Source organism: Scyliorhinus canicula, chromosome 1 (genome assembly GCF_902713615.1).
Source record: "Scyliorhinus canicula chromosome 1, sScyCan1.1, whole genome shotgun sequence".
Classification (NCBI taxonomy): Eukaryota; Metazoa; Chordata; class Chondrichthyes; order Carcharhiniformes; family Scyliorhinidae; genus Scyliorhinus; species Scyliorhinus canicula.
The window spans coordinates 212000709-212016338 of record NC_052146.1 but is presented as its reverse complement, the minus strand read 5'-3'; the positions used below and the strand labels follow the sequence as shown (position 1 = coordinate 212016338).

At 44.1% G+C, this 15630-nt stretch overlaps 1 protein-coding gene across 1 annotated transcript in view; it reads right to left on the bottom strand.

Annotated features, from left to right (window-relative positions):
* Nucleotides 1–3640: 3640 nt before the first annotated feature.
* Nucleotides 3641–15630, bottom strand: part of LOC119971465 — a 258981-nt gene continuing 246991 nt past the window's right edge. Inside the window, exon 11 of the mRNA XM_038807034.1 lies at nucleotides 3641–4289. Within this exon, the coding sequence (XP_038662962.1) occupies nucleotides 3904–4289 (386 nt within the window). The 3' untranslated portion in view covers nucleotides 3641–3903. The remainder of the gene's footprint in view (nucleotides 4290–15630) is intronic.

Here is a 15630-nt window from a genome sequence, read left to right as displayed (position 1 = left end):
CCTTGGCCATTCTTAGTGTACAGTAGGAAGGCATCCCCAAAATATGAGTAACAAATATATTTTTGTTTAATTTATAGCATATATGGTAATATAGTGGTTACATTTCTGGACCAGTAAGCTCGGGGTGCAGGACTAATGATCAAGAAACATGAGTTAAAATCGCATCAAGGCAGCTGGGGAATTTAAATCCAGCTAATTAATTAAATGTGGAATTAAAAAGTTAGTATCAATAATGGTGACCATGAAACTACCAGATTCTTGTTTAAAAAAAACCCATCAGATTCACAAATGTCCTTTAGGGAAGGATAGCTGTAATCTTCCCCTGGTCTGGCTTGCATGTGCCTGCGACCCACAGCAATGTGCTGGACTCATAATTGTCCTGTGAAATGGTCTCAGTTGTATTCAACGAGGTAGTGACCAGGACAATCAGAGTCGGTCAATTAAATTATGGCTTTACCAGCTACATTTGCATCTCACAAATGAAAATAGAATATATTCATTTTGGATAAAACATAGAACATAGAACATAATATACAGTGGAGAAGGAGGCCATTCGGCCATCGAGTCTGCACCAACCTATTTAAGATCTCACTTCCACCCTATCCCCATAACCAAATAACCCCATCCTAACCTTTTTGTTGTCACTAAGGGCAATTTATAATGGCCAATCTACATTTTTGGAAAGTCACCTGTGAATTTTCCAAAACAAAAAGACAAACCTTGCTTGTCTGGAAACATGAAACAGAAGTTTGAAAGGATGTTCATGTGGGCCAAATATCTATGGTGCTGTCCAATGTGTGTAATATATATATTTGTACTTAGCACCATCGATTGTGGTGTTTGGCTCGATCTTTGTTGCTGTTCTATAACAAATGGGGTGTAGAAATGCAACTTTCTTTCTTTTTTCATCAGTAAATCCCGACACAAAAGCAATGGGGCTGCAGTTCTTTACTCAGTTAAATAGTTTACATTCAAACCAGAAGCAAGAATGTACAACATCAAGGCTTGCATTACATAGATCATAAAGTGCAGATCACTTTACCTCTCTTGTCCCAGTCTGCTGGATATTCAGCTTAACCACTCGTCACATTTTCTATTTATTTTTATGAACCCAGTCCACAGATAAATGTTATTACAGGAAAGTTGTACACCCCCAGAGTGTATATTTCCCCTTCTGGGCCTGCATATTATGGATTATTTTCCAACTTCCCTAATTTTGCTCCCCTCCGCCCCCATCTTGCCAATTATATCTGCTGTTTCTGCAGGCCAAGTGGCCTCAGCACCGACATGGATTCAAGCCTGAGACATTTTGATCTGTATGGTTTGGTACCACAACAGAATTCCTCATTGAGCCAGGAGGAAAAAATGCAATTCTTCTTCAGGTCTTAAAGGTGATCATTTTCTCTCAGCCATTTCAGACGATGAAGGTACCTTTTGCCAAGAAACAATAAAATGGATTAATTTGCAAAACGTGAAATTAGTTTTATATACAAATAAATGATTAATTCCTGTCAAAGCAGCAAGATTAAGATCGCCGTGACCAGAAATTCAACATATAAGTTGAACTTGTCTCGATGTTACAGCTCTTATTCCGGTGATCATTTCGTTTTTCACAATTGCTAAATATTAATTTCCTACTGATCAGATGCAAAATTTAAAATGTTGCAAATTTTACTGGGCAAAATGCCCTGAATAAATGCGATTTTTCTTCAGGATCATCTGTATTTTATACCCAACATCTGCTTTTGAAATGTTAGGCAAAATGTGAGGGAAGTAGTAGCAATCCTATCCTTGTTTGTCTGCGCTGAGAGTAATATTTTTAATAAACAGAGCACTGATAATATACAGAAGTAACACAATTACTCGCATACTGTAACGTACATCAGAACATTGGTTTTCTTTTGATAATCCTACCATGAAGATTGACTTTCTGAAAATAGCAGAAAAAGCTTTTACAGCTGATTTGGAGAATGCAAAACCATCAAATCGCATTATGGACCAAAGGCAACCGTAGCCTGCGGAAAATTAACTGAACTGATATGGATAAAGATGAAAGGCTAAAATGATAAAGCACGAAGAACGCTGTGGAAATATGAAACGCATGTTTGCAACCTCAAAGCAGCAGAAAAGGCGTCACAGTCATTTTGGTTAAAAAGAGTGAAGATTGACTTGACACAGTCTAATTAAATGTGATGTGATTGTGCAGAAACAGGACACATCGAAGCTTAGTGAAATGCTTTATCTGTAGATGTGACTGCTCAATATAGCACATATTGAGAAGAAAGTCAAAAAGATCTGCTAAGGTCCATTAATGTGTTTAGTATTAATGTTATGAGTTCCTCAGGGGTGCACTGTTTAAAAATGTGAAATGAACTAAAATTATAATATATTGAAATGAATGATTGCTAAATAACATTGCATTATCATTGTATAACAGATCTACAATTAAGAGGTACCATAATTAAATATACAGCCTGTAGTTGATACTCTTGATTATTCCAATGCTATCCTGCCATCTTTCATATACTTGAGCTACTCCAAAACTCTGCTACCTGTGTTCTAACTTGCACCAAGTTCTATTCACCCAGCACCATGGCACTCATCCCTATTTTACAATCTTCCATAGACATGCTCCCTCCCTCTCTCATTATCTCTTCTAGTGTAGCCTTTTGAGATCTCTTGCTCCTCCAGCTCTGGCTTATTGTGCCTCCCCAGTTTTAATCACTTTAATCACTTCACAATTGGCAGCTGTCTTCAGGTGCCAGGGGCCCTGATCTTCCTCCCTAAAACTTCACGACTCTCTACCACTCTGCAACCCCCCCCCCCCCCGCCCGCCCTACTTTAAGAGGGTCTCAGAGCCTGCCTTTTTGACCAACCCTTTGGTCACCTGTACAAATTGGGCAGCACAGTAGCACAGTGATTAGCACTGTTGCTTCACAGCGCCAGGATCCCAGGTTCGATTCCCGGCTTGGGCCACTGTCCGTGTGGAGTCTGCACGTTCTCCCCGTGTCTACGTGGGTACCCTCCGATTTCCTCCCACAAGTCCCGAAAGACATGCTGTTAGGTGAATTGGACATTCTGAATTCTCCCACCGTGTACCCGAACAGGCGCTGCAATATGGCGACTGGGGGATTTTCACAGTAACGTCATTGCAGTGTTATTGTAAGCCTACTTGTGACAATAAAGATTATTTTAAAAAATCAAAAATTAATTTCTCCTCCTATGTCTCAGTATCAAATTGTTTTGAATATTCACTCCTGTGAGGTCACTTGGGACCTTTTACATATTAAAGGTGCCATATAAATGCAGGTTGGTATTGTATCTCCTCCATCAATGAAATAATCCCATCAGAATTATGTTACTATCAACATGGGTATTTTCCAACAAAGTCATAGCTCTCGGTATATTTTAACATGGGCCAGAATTCTCCGGCCGTTGGAATTCTCTGTTCCCACCAGCGGCACACACCCACCCGTGAGTTTCCCGGTGGTGTACGGTGACTTCAATGGAAAATCCCATTGACTAGCGGCAGGAATAAAGAATCCCACCGCCAGAGAATGGCGCACGCGGAGAAACACATGGCTGGGGGGGGGGGGGGGGGGGGGGGGCGGAGAATTGTTTCCTTCCTTTGCAAGGGAACAACAGCACAATTAAATTGATATTCACATCATTTCATTAGTTCTCATCCAAGATCAGCATTAAAGTCAAAAGTGATTAATCACTGGCACCAACATGGCTTCAGTTTACACTTGATTCGAAACATATTCATATCAGTCAAATATTGTTCAAAGTGCTGTTACCCTGTTTCGTGTGGCGAAAACTGAAGGAAACAATTTGGATTTTTAAATTCATGGATAATACTACTGTATTTATTTTTTTAAATATTCATTTAATTCCCTTTGTTCAAATCTGAGCTTCATTTGAATCTCTGTGCTCCAGATCTTTCTCACTGCTGCAGTCGCTGCTGTCCACCTTTGTTTTCAAGTTAATGATAACCTCAATTTGTTTTGCTAGCTGCATGGTGCTGTCCATTTCTAGTTCCTCCTCATCCTCTTCGTCATCATTGAAATTGGACAGTTGAGAACTTTCTAGTTTTCTCAAGTCACTTAGTTCTGCTGCCAAATCTTCGGAATTCTCTTCTTTAAAAGGTTCTTGAATTGTATGTTCGCTTGCGTCAGTCTCGCCCTCTTTCTTGCCACCAGGGCTCTGATCATTTATTTCTGAGTGGGGAAGAGTCCTTGCTTCTGAGTTGACGGGAGCTCGTACCTTGACTGAGGATGTAGCTTTGCCTGGCAAATGCAAAATTGTAGCATTAATAGTCATGTCATTAAAACAATGGGAGCTTGGAACAGATTTGAGGGTTAATTCCACAATCCCTTAGTCCTTGTGGATAACTGCAGCCAGAGCTCAACAAATTGTAGCCCTGTCTTTGACCCTGCACTCATTCATTACAAATGCAGCTCACCGACAGAGGAGTAGAAAATATAATTTAACATTTTCAACTCATGCCCATCACAGTTCAGCAGGTATGAAACAGTATGACTTTCTTGTGAGTGAGCGAGACTCGAATCAGGCATTTCTCCTTTTGCAAGATTAGAATCCTACAAAAGCCATTAAATTCCCTTAGGTCACTTTCAGCGACGAACGGAAAATTCATTTGGAACTTTTGACTATTTACATGCCTGGGCTTGGGGGACAGTAGCATAATGGTGATATTACTGTACTGGGGCCCAGACTAATGCTCTGGGCACATGACTTCAGACCCCACCATGGCAAATGTCAAATTCAATCTGGAATAAAATGCTAGCCTCATTAATAATCATCATGGAACTACCAGATTGTCATAAAAACCCACCCGGTTCACTAATGTCCTGCTGTTAATACCCACTCTGGCCTACATATGATCCATAGTAATGCGGCTGACTGTTGACTGCTCTCTGAAAAGGCTGAGCAAGGCAGTTAGCTGTATGAAACTCAACAAAAAAAAGCATTGTAGATGTTTCTACACCACTGGGACTGCAGAGGTTCAAGATAGTGGCTCAGCACCACCTCTCATGGGCAATTAGAGATGGACAATTAATGTTGGCTTTGCCAATGACATGCACATTCCAAGAATAATTATAAAACTACATTGACTTGCAGACATCTCCTCATTCATAATCATACAACTCGCTTTATTTCACCTTAAAAAAGCCTTTGGACAACAATTGGTTACAGTCGTGCCTTCCTGAAAATCTCCCATGCCATTGAAAACAAAGATTATTCTTGTGAGGACTATGATGATAACACAAGGCGAATGCTGGCTGATGGCTTGAAACGCGGACAGCTGTCAGGATGGGTTTGAGTAGAATTTTATTTTGGTGCAATGTGATTATGTAGATTTCATTTTGGTTGAACACGATAAAGAGAAAATTTACACTACGGAGGAAGATTTGCATATCTTTCTTGCGGACTCAAAGTAAAAACTAGTCAAAAGGCAGAGGAAAAAACATACCTTCTTATACACAAACGCATTGAGAGGGAACATTATTCACTGGTAGCCAACCGGTCACAATGCAGACAACAGACAAGATACTTTATTGCAAAATTGGTTGTAAAAGTGGACCCTGGTGTTTCTGAGCAACAATAGTAATGGACAAAGATGTCCTTTGAGCTCAGCGTAATAAAATCATAATCCCATTCTTTCAATTTTGTCCCAGGTGAACAAAGAACATACAGTGCAGAAGGAGGCCATTCGGCCCATTGAGTCGGCACCGACCCACTGAAGCCCTCACTTCCACCCTATCCCCGTAACCCAATAACCCCTCCTAACATTTTTGGTCACTAAGGGCAATTTATCATGGCCAATCCACCTAACCTGCACATCGTTGGATTGTGGGAGGAAACTGGAGTACCCAGAGGAAACCTACGCAGGCACATGGAGAACGTGCAGACGTCAGACAAACAGCGACCTAGCGGGGAATCGAACCTGGGACCCTGGCGCTGTGAAGCCACAGTGCAATCCACTTGTGCTACCATGCTGCCCATAGGGGAAATCCTCCCTATGGGTTGCCTTGTCAATTGTAACTGAGGACAATCAGTTAGGTTGATGGATGTTCTCCGAGGTTATTGACTCTCAATCAAGCCTGTAAGTTGGACTGTCCTTACTTCATAACCAATTACGTACATGCTGATCAGCCTATCAGATTGTTGGTAATTCACTACCAACAGCAAATACACCGCTGTTCAAAATCCCAAACCAAAACAAATGGAGCAGAATATATTGCTGAAGGCAATTATTAAATGAAAGACGGTCAAGCAGAATAGACTAAATTAGTAAAAGTAACAACATGCAGCCATCCTTAATGATGGGTATTCAGAGTTGTGGAATCAAGGTGGGTAAATGGAGTTAGGATACAGATCAGCCATAATCTTACTGAATGACAAACAGGCTCAAGGGACTACATTCAATCCTATCATCCCATTGTAGGATCATAAAATGACAGAAGGAGGCCATTAGGCCCATTGCACCTCTGCTTCGTGCTGAGAAACCTTTCTGAAAAAATGCCGCAGTATCCCTGTTCCTGCAGAAGTGCGACGGATAGAATTTCCACCTCCTGTTGGACCCATCCCGAAACCCAGATACAGTAGCTTATGCACTCATGCTGGGCAACCCCTGTTGTGGCTTTTACAAGTGTGGATGTTGTCATGTGAGAGTACCTTTAAGAAATGGGTGTTTAAGAAATGTATCTTTAAAAAATGGAGCTGTTCATGTTACTGGAGTGATGTCAGAGTGTGGGTGTAGCTGAGCTCTACTTCTGCTGTTTAGTTTCTGTTTGGGAAAAGCTTGGGCGTGTCTATGTTTTTCAGTGAGCTGCATCTGAAGTTTAAACAAAGTGTTCTACGGTTGATCACTGCCATCCAAAGACTATCTATGGATCACTTCATGAACCCAGAGTTGTAAAAGGTCTCAGTATTGAATATAACCCTAATGTACTCCAGTCTGAAGGTTTGTTAAGTCTTTTGGATATAAAAAGGACAGCTTACTGGGTTACTTAGTGTTGTAAGCTTTGGGATTGTATTTGAATTAATGGTTGCTTAGATATTCACTGTTTGTTTTAAAAAAAAAGGTTAACTTGCGTTCATAGAATAAACATTGTTTTGCTTTAAAAAATACTTGTCCTTTTCTGCTGTACCACACCTGTAGAGTGGGCCGTGTGCTCCCCATACCACAATCTATTAAACGTTGTGGGTCAGGTGAACTCCATGATACACTTTGGGGTTCTCTAAACCCTGACCCATAACAATGGCCACTCTAGAAAAAGCAGATCAAGCCTTGTAACTCTGATGTGATGGAAGAGTCAACAGTCCACGTATGCCTGACAGAACTGCCAAGACAATGACGCATGTTATTATTCTTCCTACAATAACTGTAAGTATTTCACTAAACATCACTAGACATTAAACATCACTATCGTCCCTGCTTCCACCACCTCCTCCGGCAGCGAGTTCCAGGCACCCACTACCATCTGTGTAAAAAACTTACCTCGTACATCTCCTCTAAACCTTACCCCTCCCACCTTAAACCTATGCCCCCTAGTAATTGACCCCTCTACCCTGCGAAAAAGTCTCTGACTATCCACCCCGCCTATGCCCCTCATAATTTTGTAGACCTCTATCAGGTCGCCCCTCAACCTCCGTCGTTCCAGTGAGAAATCCGGGTTTATTCAACCTCACCTCATAGCTAATGTCCTCCATACCAGGCAACCTCCTGGTAAATCTCTTCTGCACCCTCTGTAAAGTCTCCACATACTTCTGGTAGTATGGTGACCAGAATTGAACACTATACTCCAAGTATGGCCCAACTAAGGTTCTACACAGCTGCAACATGACTTGCCAATTTTTATACTCAATGCCCCGGCCAATGAAGGCAAGCATGCCGTCAGCATTTTTGACTACCTTCTCCACCTGTGTTGATGGCTGCTTGCTTCTTTTATTTCTGCCTGGATGTGGGCTTTGCTGGCAGGTCCAGCATTTGTTGCCCATCTCTAATTGCCGTTGAGAAGGTAGTGGAGAGCTGCCTTCTTGAACCGCTGCCATTCAGGTGGTGTAGGTGTGCCCACAGTGGTATTGGGGTGCGGGGGGCGGTGTGGGGGAAGTACCAGATTTTTGACCCAGCGACAGTGAAGGAACTGCGAGATATTTCCAAGTCGGGATGGTGTGTGGATTTGGCGGGGAACTTGCAGGTGGTGGTGTTCCCATGTATTTGCTGCTTTTGTCCTTCTAGGTGGAGGTCACAGTTTTGGAAGGCGTTGTCGATGGAACCTTGGTGAGCTGTTGCAGTGCATCTTGTAGATGGCACACACGGCAGCCACTGTGTGTCATGTTGGACACAGTGAATGTTGAAGGTGGTGGTTGGGGTTCTGGTCAGCTGTGGCTGCTTGGATGGTGTTGAGTTTCTTGAGCGTTGCCTGAACTGCACTCATCCAGGTAAGGTAAGAAGAAAACTCTCCACTTACCTGGATGAGTGCCTTGTAGATGGTGGACAGGATTTGGGGAGTTACGTGCCTCAGGATGTTGTGCCAGAGTGGAGGAAGAACGTGAGATTGCACTTGAGCAAAGGAAAACAGTATGAATTTTTCATTAGCTGGTAATTCCACCTTTGATGAACACAAGCACTTAATTTTTATTCAACACTCGAATGCATGGAAAATTACCCAGGGCTCGCAGCTGTAAGCACAGTGAACTGGTTCTCAAATTTCTCCAGCTACTACACCATTAAATATTGTAGATTTATTTTCCATGGGAGGGCTGTGAGGTGAAATGACGCCCATTTCCCCAGGTCGCACATGTCTGAAGTCATGTCAGATAATCAGGAGAATCCCTGCGGACACCGAATAACTGGCCTTTTCTTTCTGGAGCCTCTGGGCTTTTTTCAAATATAAGCCTCGTCTGGCTCCTGGAATATTTCTGCATCCCAACAGATCCCATTGTAGGTATGAAGCCACAGCAAAACCTGCTGACAGTTCAGACTGAATTGGTAATCACACTCGAATTACAGCAGGGAAATCATAGATATCATAGAATTTACAGTGCAAAAGGAGGCCATTTGGCCCATCGGGTCTGCACCGGCTCTTGGATAGAGCACCCTACCCAAGGTCAACACCTCCACCCTATCCCCATAACCCAACAACCCCACCCAACACTAAGGGCAATTTTGGACACTAAGGGCAATTTATCATGGCCAATCCACCTAACCTGCACATCTTTGGACTGTGGGAGGAAACCGGAGCACCCGGAGGAAACCCACGCACACACAGGGAGGATGTGCAGACTCCGCACAGACAGTGACCCAAGCTGGAATCGAACTTAGGACCCTGGAGCTGTGAAGCAATTGTGCTATCCACAATGTTGCCGTGCTGCATTGTGAAAGAGGGAAAGCTCACAGGGATGTACTGAAGGCAGTCCCTCAGAGATTGGGATTGTATCACCACAGGGCAGAGACAGATTTACCTAATCATTGCTGTAGCTGATCTGTGAGTGTGAGATATTCTAGTTTGAGTTACAGCAGAAAGCGGTGTTCTAGTTCCTGCTTTCTCTCAAGTTAGTGAAAACTTACAAAAACGCCCGATATTTGTTTACTTTTAAGTCATAAAGTGACTATGACAGCAACAAAGATGTTTCAAACCTTTGGGTGGATTTATTACTGATGATTTAGGATTTGTATCAGGGCCAACATGCAAAGCATAGAAAAATCTCTTTTACAAAGGCCATGGGAGAGAGAGAAAATTTCCTTTTCTGCATTTAAGGGGAAGCTAGATAAATTAGGACCGAGAAAGGAATATGCTGATAGAATCATAGAATTTACAGTGCAGAGGAGGCCATTCGGCCCATCGAGTCTGCACCAGCCCTTGGAAAGAGCACCCTACCCAAGCCCACACCTCCACCCTACCCCTATAACCCAATAACCCCACCTAACCTTTTGACACTAAGGGCAATTTAGCATGGCCAATCCACCTAACCTGCACGTCTTTGGACTGTGGGAGGAAACCAAAGCACCCGGATGAAACCCACGCAGACACGGGGAGAACATGCAGACTCCACATAGACAATGACCCAAGCCGGGAGTCGAACCTGGGACCTCGGAGCTGTGAAGCAACTGTGCTAACCACTGTACTACCCTGCCATCCAGCATAGGATTCAATGAAGAGTGGGAGGAGGTTTGTGTGGAGCATAAGTATTTACCAGTTGAGGTGAATGGTCTGTTTCTCCACTGCCAATCATTTGCAATCACATTTTTGTCCTGTGAAATTTGTGTTAAGGTATTCATTTTAAGTCTGGTTCAGAGACGATTGAATCCTCAACATAAATGCTTACCTGGGATGTGAATGAGATCCAGTTAAGCATCTCCTTAAGATAGATGTTCTTGCAGATACAATCAGTTTGAGACTAGGAGGATAACACATTGCACGGAGGGTGCTGGGTGTGCTAATCAGCAACAGGTCCATTCACATGAGTCAAGTGTGGGTTTTTGACAAAGAAATAAGCAACGAGGGAGGTGGTAGCTGGCTTGACTGGCAGGTCAACTGGCCAATCCCAAGAGACAGAGAACTTGGGAAGATACAAATCCATGGCGCCTTGTCTAATTGCAAAGCTGTTATCCCTGTCACTCTTCCTGGGATGGTTCAGTTCAATAATTAAGCATGTACCTTTAGCAGTGGGGAAAGTCAGACTGGCACCCTAATTCTTCAGCTGAAGGTGTTCGGGGAGTGCTGAGCTTTGAGGTGTGAATGCATTGTGATAATGTTGAGAGGGTCTTACACTGATGTGTAGGATGACTGATTGAGGACATTGGAGAGCATATTGTGGCTTTGAAAAAGCTGTCCATTCATCATAATTTTGGAGAATTTCAAGAGAGAGTATCGTGGAACATATTTCTGCACAGTTTAAAAAGTGAACACAATCGCAGGAGGTTGCTGACATTGCCAAAGTTAACTTTCAACATGGCTTGTCAAACAGCATTGTCCACGGGCGTGGCGCACCGTGACTCAAGGGAAGTCAGAATTAACAAATTCCAGTCGTTAGTTAATAAGTAGTGGCAGCAGAGGTACAACAAGGACTTGTTACCAGTGCTCAGATCAACATTGGGCACGGAACTGTCCATTTGTGAAGGCAAGTGCGACAGCTGTTACCAAGGCATGACGTAAGAATGTAAACAGAGAAAACACGGGCTGGAGGAAATTATATTCACCGCATACAGTTTTGGAACCACGGCAGGTCAATGGGGGGTCAGTTGAGACCCAGACGATCTGAAACACAAGTACAGTGGAAATTTACAAGGCACCATAGTCCAAGTAAGATTGGATGGAGCTTTGGTAAACAAGGAAGTCGATATGGGGGCATCAGCCAGTGTGATTTCTGAATGCCTATATCATCAAAAGTTGAGTCAACATCAACTAGAGAAATCACACAAAGTTATTGTAATAACCCTCACGAGGCCCGTGGGGACACATTGATTGATCTCCCCATGAGACTCGTGGAATACGAGCTTCCCTGCGGAGGCCAGCGCAGCTGGGGCTTGCTATCTTGCTCTACAAAAGTCAGCCCGGATTCTGGTAGTCCTGACTGGAACATATTGTGTGTTTGTTGCCATAGCGGCCGTTTACTTTGTCCCAAATAAACTTCTATTTACTTACCTTCTCAGGCCTCCTGGCCCTTCTTAGTTATGGAGGAGAGAACATTCCCATAATGGAAAGTGTGTTGGTTCCAATCAATCAGATACAAGGAACAGCATGAAACATTGCCCCCTCATTGTGGTGAAGGGTCAGAAACCAGCCTTGTTTGGAAGAAACTTGTTAGCAGCATTAAGCTAAACTGGAACGAAGTGTAGAAGTGTAATTCACAACAGAAAAGGACACGATCGCAAAGTATCCTCAGGTGTTTCGTGAAACCAGCATGCTGATTTGAGGATATAAGGCCAACGTACAGGTTCAAAGGAATGTAAGACCAGTTTATTGTGGGTCTTATCTGGTACCCTACACCAGAGCAAGAACTGAAAAGACATGTGACTGAGAACGTTATGTCTGAGGTTGAATGGAGTCATTGGGTTACTCCCATTGTGGTCAGACCAAAGTCAGATGGTGGTGTAAGAATATATGGGGATTTTCACATAATTCAGTGGGATATCATCCACTTGATACTCTGCCAAACCCAAAGGATCTGTCCACAATGTTGTCAGGAGGCCTGGTTTTTCAAAGTTAGATGTAAAAAATGCCTATCTGCAACTTGAGTTAGACATTGAGCGGTGTGCACCTATAAGCATCAAACAAACATAAAATATCTGGAGTTTTACTACTTTTGTTCAATTCATTGCAAATCTCTCAACCTATTTTGGATGGCGATCTATCACAATGAATAATCGCTACCCTTCAAATTCTGCAAAATCCATGTGCAGCACCTTAGAACATAGAACGATACAGCGCAGTACAGGCCCTTCGGCCCTCGATGTTGCACCGACATGGAAAAAGTCTAAAGGCCATCTAACCTACACTATGCCCTTATCATCCATATGCTTATCCAATAAACTTTTAAATGCCCCCAATGTTGGCGAGTTCACTACTGTTGCAGGTAGGGCATTCCACGGCCTCACCACTCTTTGCGTAAAAAACCCACCTCTGACCTCTGTCCTATATCTATTACCCCTCAATTTAAGGCTATGTCCCCTCGTGCTAGCCACCTCCATCCGCGGGAGAAGTCTCTCGCTGTCCACCCTATCTAACCCTCTGATCATTTTGTATGCCTCTATTAAGTCACCTCTTAACCTTCTTCTCTCTAACGAAAACAACCTCAAGTCCATCAGCCTTTCCTCATAAGATTTTCCCTCCATACCAGGCAACATCCTGGTAAATCTCCTCTGCACCCGTTCCAAAGCTTCCACGTCCTTCCTATAATGAGGCGACCAGAACTGTACGCAATACTCCAAATGCGGCCGTACTAGAGTTTTGTACAACTGCAACATGACCTCATGGCTCCGGAACTCAATCCCTCTACCAATAAAGGCCAACACACCATAGGCCTTCTTCACAACCCTATCAACCTGGGTGGCAACTTTCAGGGATCTATGTACATGGACACCGAGATCCCTCTGCTCATCCACACTACCAAGGATTTTACCATTAGCCAAATATTCCGCATTTCTGTTATTCTTTCCAAAGTGAATCACCTCACACTTCTCCACATTAAACTCCATTTGCCACCTCTCAGCCCAGCTCTGCAGCTTATCTATGTCCCTCTGTAACGTGCAACATCCTTCCGCACTGTCTACAACTCCACCGACTTTAGTGTCATCAGCAAATTTACTCACCCATCCTTCCGCGCCCTCCTCTAGGTCATTTATAAAAATGACAAACAGCAACGGCCCCAGAACAGATCCTTGTGGTACGCCACTCGTAACTGAACTCCATTCTGAACATTTCCCATCAACTACCACTCTCTGTCTTCTTTCAACTAGCCAATTTCTGATCCACATCTCTAAATCACCCTCAATCCCCAGCCTCCGTATTTTCTGCAATAGCCGACCGTGGGGAACCTTATCAAACGCTTTACTGAAATCCATATACACCACATCAACTGCTCTACCCTCGTCAACCTGTTCAGTCACCTTCTCAAAGAACTCGATAAGGTTTGTGAGGCATGACCTACCCTTCACAAAACCATGCTGACTGTCCCTAATCATATTATTCCTATCTAGGTGATTATAAATCGTATCTTTTATAATCCTCTCCAAGACTTTACCCACCACAGACGTTAGGCTCACCGGCCTATAGTTACCGGGGTTATCTCTACTCCCCTTCTTGTACAAGGGGACCACATTTGCTATCCTCCAGTCCTCTGGCACTATTCCTGTAGCCAACGATGACCTAAAAATCAAAGCCAAAGGCTCAGCAATCTCTTCCCTGGCTTCCCAGAGAATCCTAGGATAAATCCCATCCGGCCCCGGGGACTTATCTATTTTCACCTTGTCCAGAATTGCCAACACTTCTTCCCTACGCACCTCAATGCCATCTATTCTAATAGCCTGGGTCTCAGCATTCTCCTCCACAATATTATCTTTTTCCTGAGTGAATACTGACGAAAAGTATTCATTTAGTATCTCGCTTATCTCCTCAGCCTCCACACACAACTTCCCACCACTGTCCTTGACTGGCCCCACTCTTACCATAGTCATTCTTTTATTCCTGACATACCTATAGAAAGCTTTTGGGTTTTCCTTGATCCTACCTACCTACCTTCTACTCTCCAGATGGCCATTTCCACTGTTGCAAAGGTACCAGTGATAGCTTTTCTACTGCTTGACATACTCTACAATGTTTCACTGTGTCTTCCATCCTTCTCTAACCCTGGCCACCAAAGATAGCTTCCTGCTCGAATTCAAATAGAGCAGCAGAGCACACAGTACAAATTGTTAACAGTGCTCTTGTTAAAAAAAAATTCCAGATACAAATTAGAAGAATCACTAGATAGCATTGAACAACAATGTGGTGAATTTTCAGTTTATTTATTATGTATCTTTTTCATTAAAGAGGGAGGAATGCAATTGTGTAAAAATGTGTAGCATATTTTGTGGTCATTGGTGTATGTAAGTATATAGCCAAAACACCGCCATCTATATTCGCACTCAGGTATACCTGGGGCGGGAGCACATGGGGCTGGATTCACCGTCCCGTCGCGCCAGATTTCTGGTTCAGCACATCAGCGGGTTGCTCCGTTTTGCCGGCTGGTCAATAGGGTTTCCCATTGTGGGGCAGTCCCATGCTGTCGGGAACCCTCCAGGCTACGTGTGAAACAGAGCATCCCAAAGGTGGAAAATCAAGCCCACAGAGTGATTCTCCATTTTTCAGGGGGCTAGTAGGGCCCCAGAGTACTCCTCACAGCACCGGCTGCCGATACGGTGTCCTGAACATCCGGCCGGAGGTCCGCGCATGCACGTGGCAGCGGCCTGCAGCAGCACCGTGCAACATGACAGACCCATACAGCAGACTGGCTGGGAATATAGGCCTCCCCTGAGATCACACGCGTCCGATCGTGGCCTCCGATCGCGCGCCTGGCAGTCCTAGAAGCCTTCGCGGTGACGGATCCCCCCACCCCCACCAGGTCAGCCGTGGACTGAGTCCGCAGCCACCACTCCGCGTGCCCAGCGGGTAGAACCATGAGTGAAGCAGTCAGTGCAGGGACCCCCTGCGGTCGTTCCCCTGAGTAACAAGTATACCGTTTTGGATACTTGTGGGGGGGACGACTTACCAGGGGTAAGCCATGGGGTACGGGCCTCTGGCACGGAGTCTGTCCCTGTTGCTCAGAAGGGAAGGGGGGAAAGGAGTAGAACATTAGTAATTGGGGACTCAATAGTCAGGGGCACAGATAGGAGATTTTGTGGGAGCGAGAGAGACTCACGTTTGGTATGTTGCCTCCCAGGTGCAAGGGTACGTGATGTCTCGGATCGTGTTTTCCGGGTCCTTAAGGGGAGGGGGAGCAGCCCCAAGTCGTAGTCCACATTGGCACTAACGACATAGGTAGGAAAGGGGACAAGGATGTCAGGCAGGCCTTTAGGGAGCTAGGATGGAAGCTCAGAGCGAGAACAAACAGAGTTGTTAT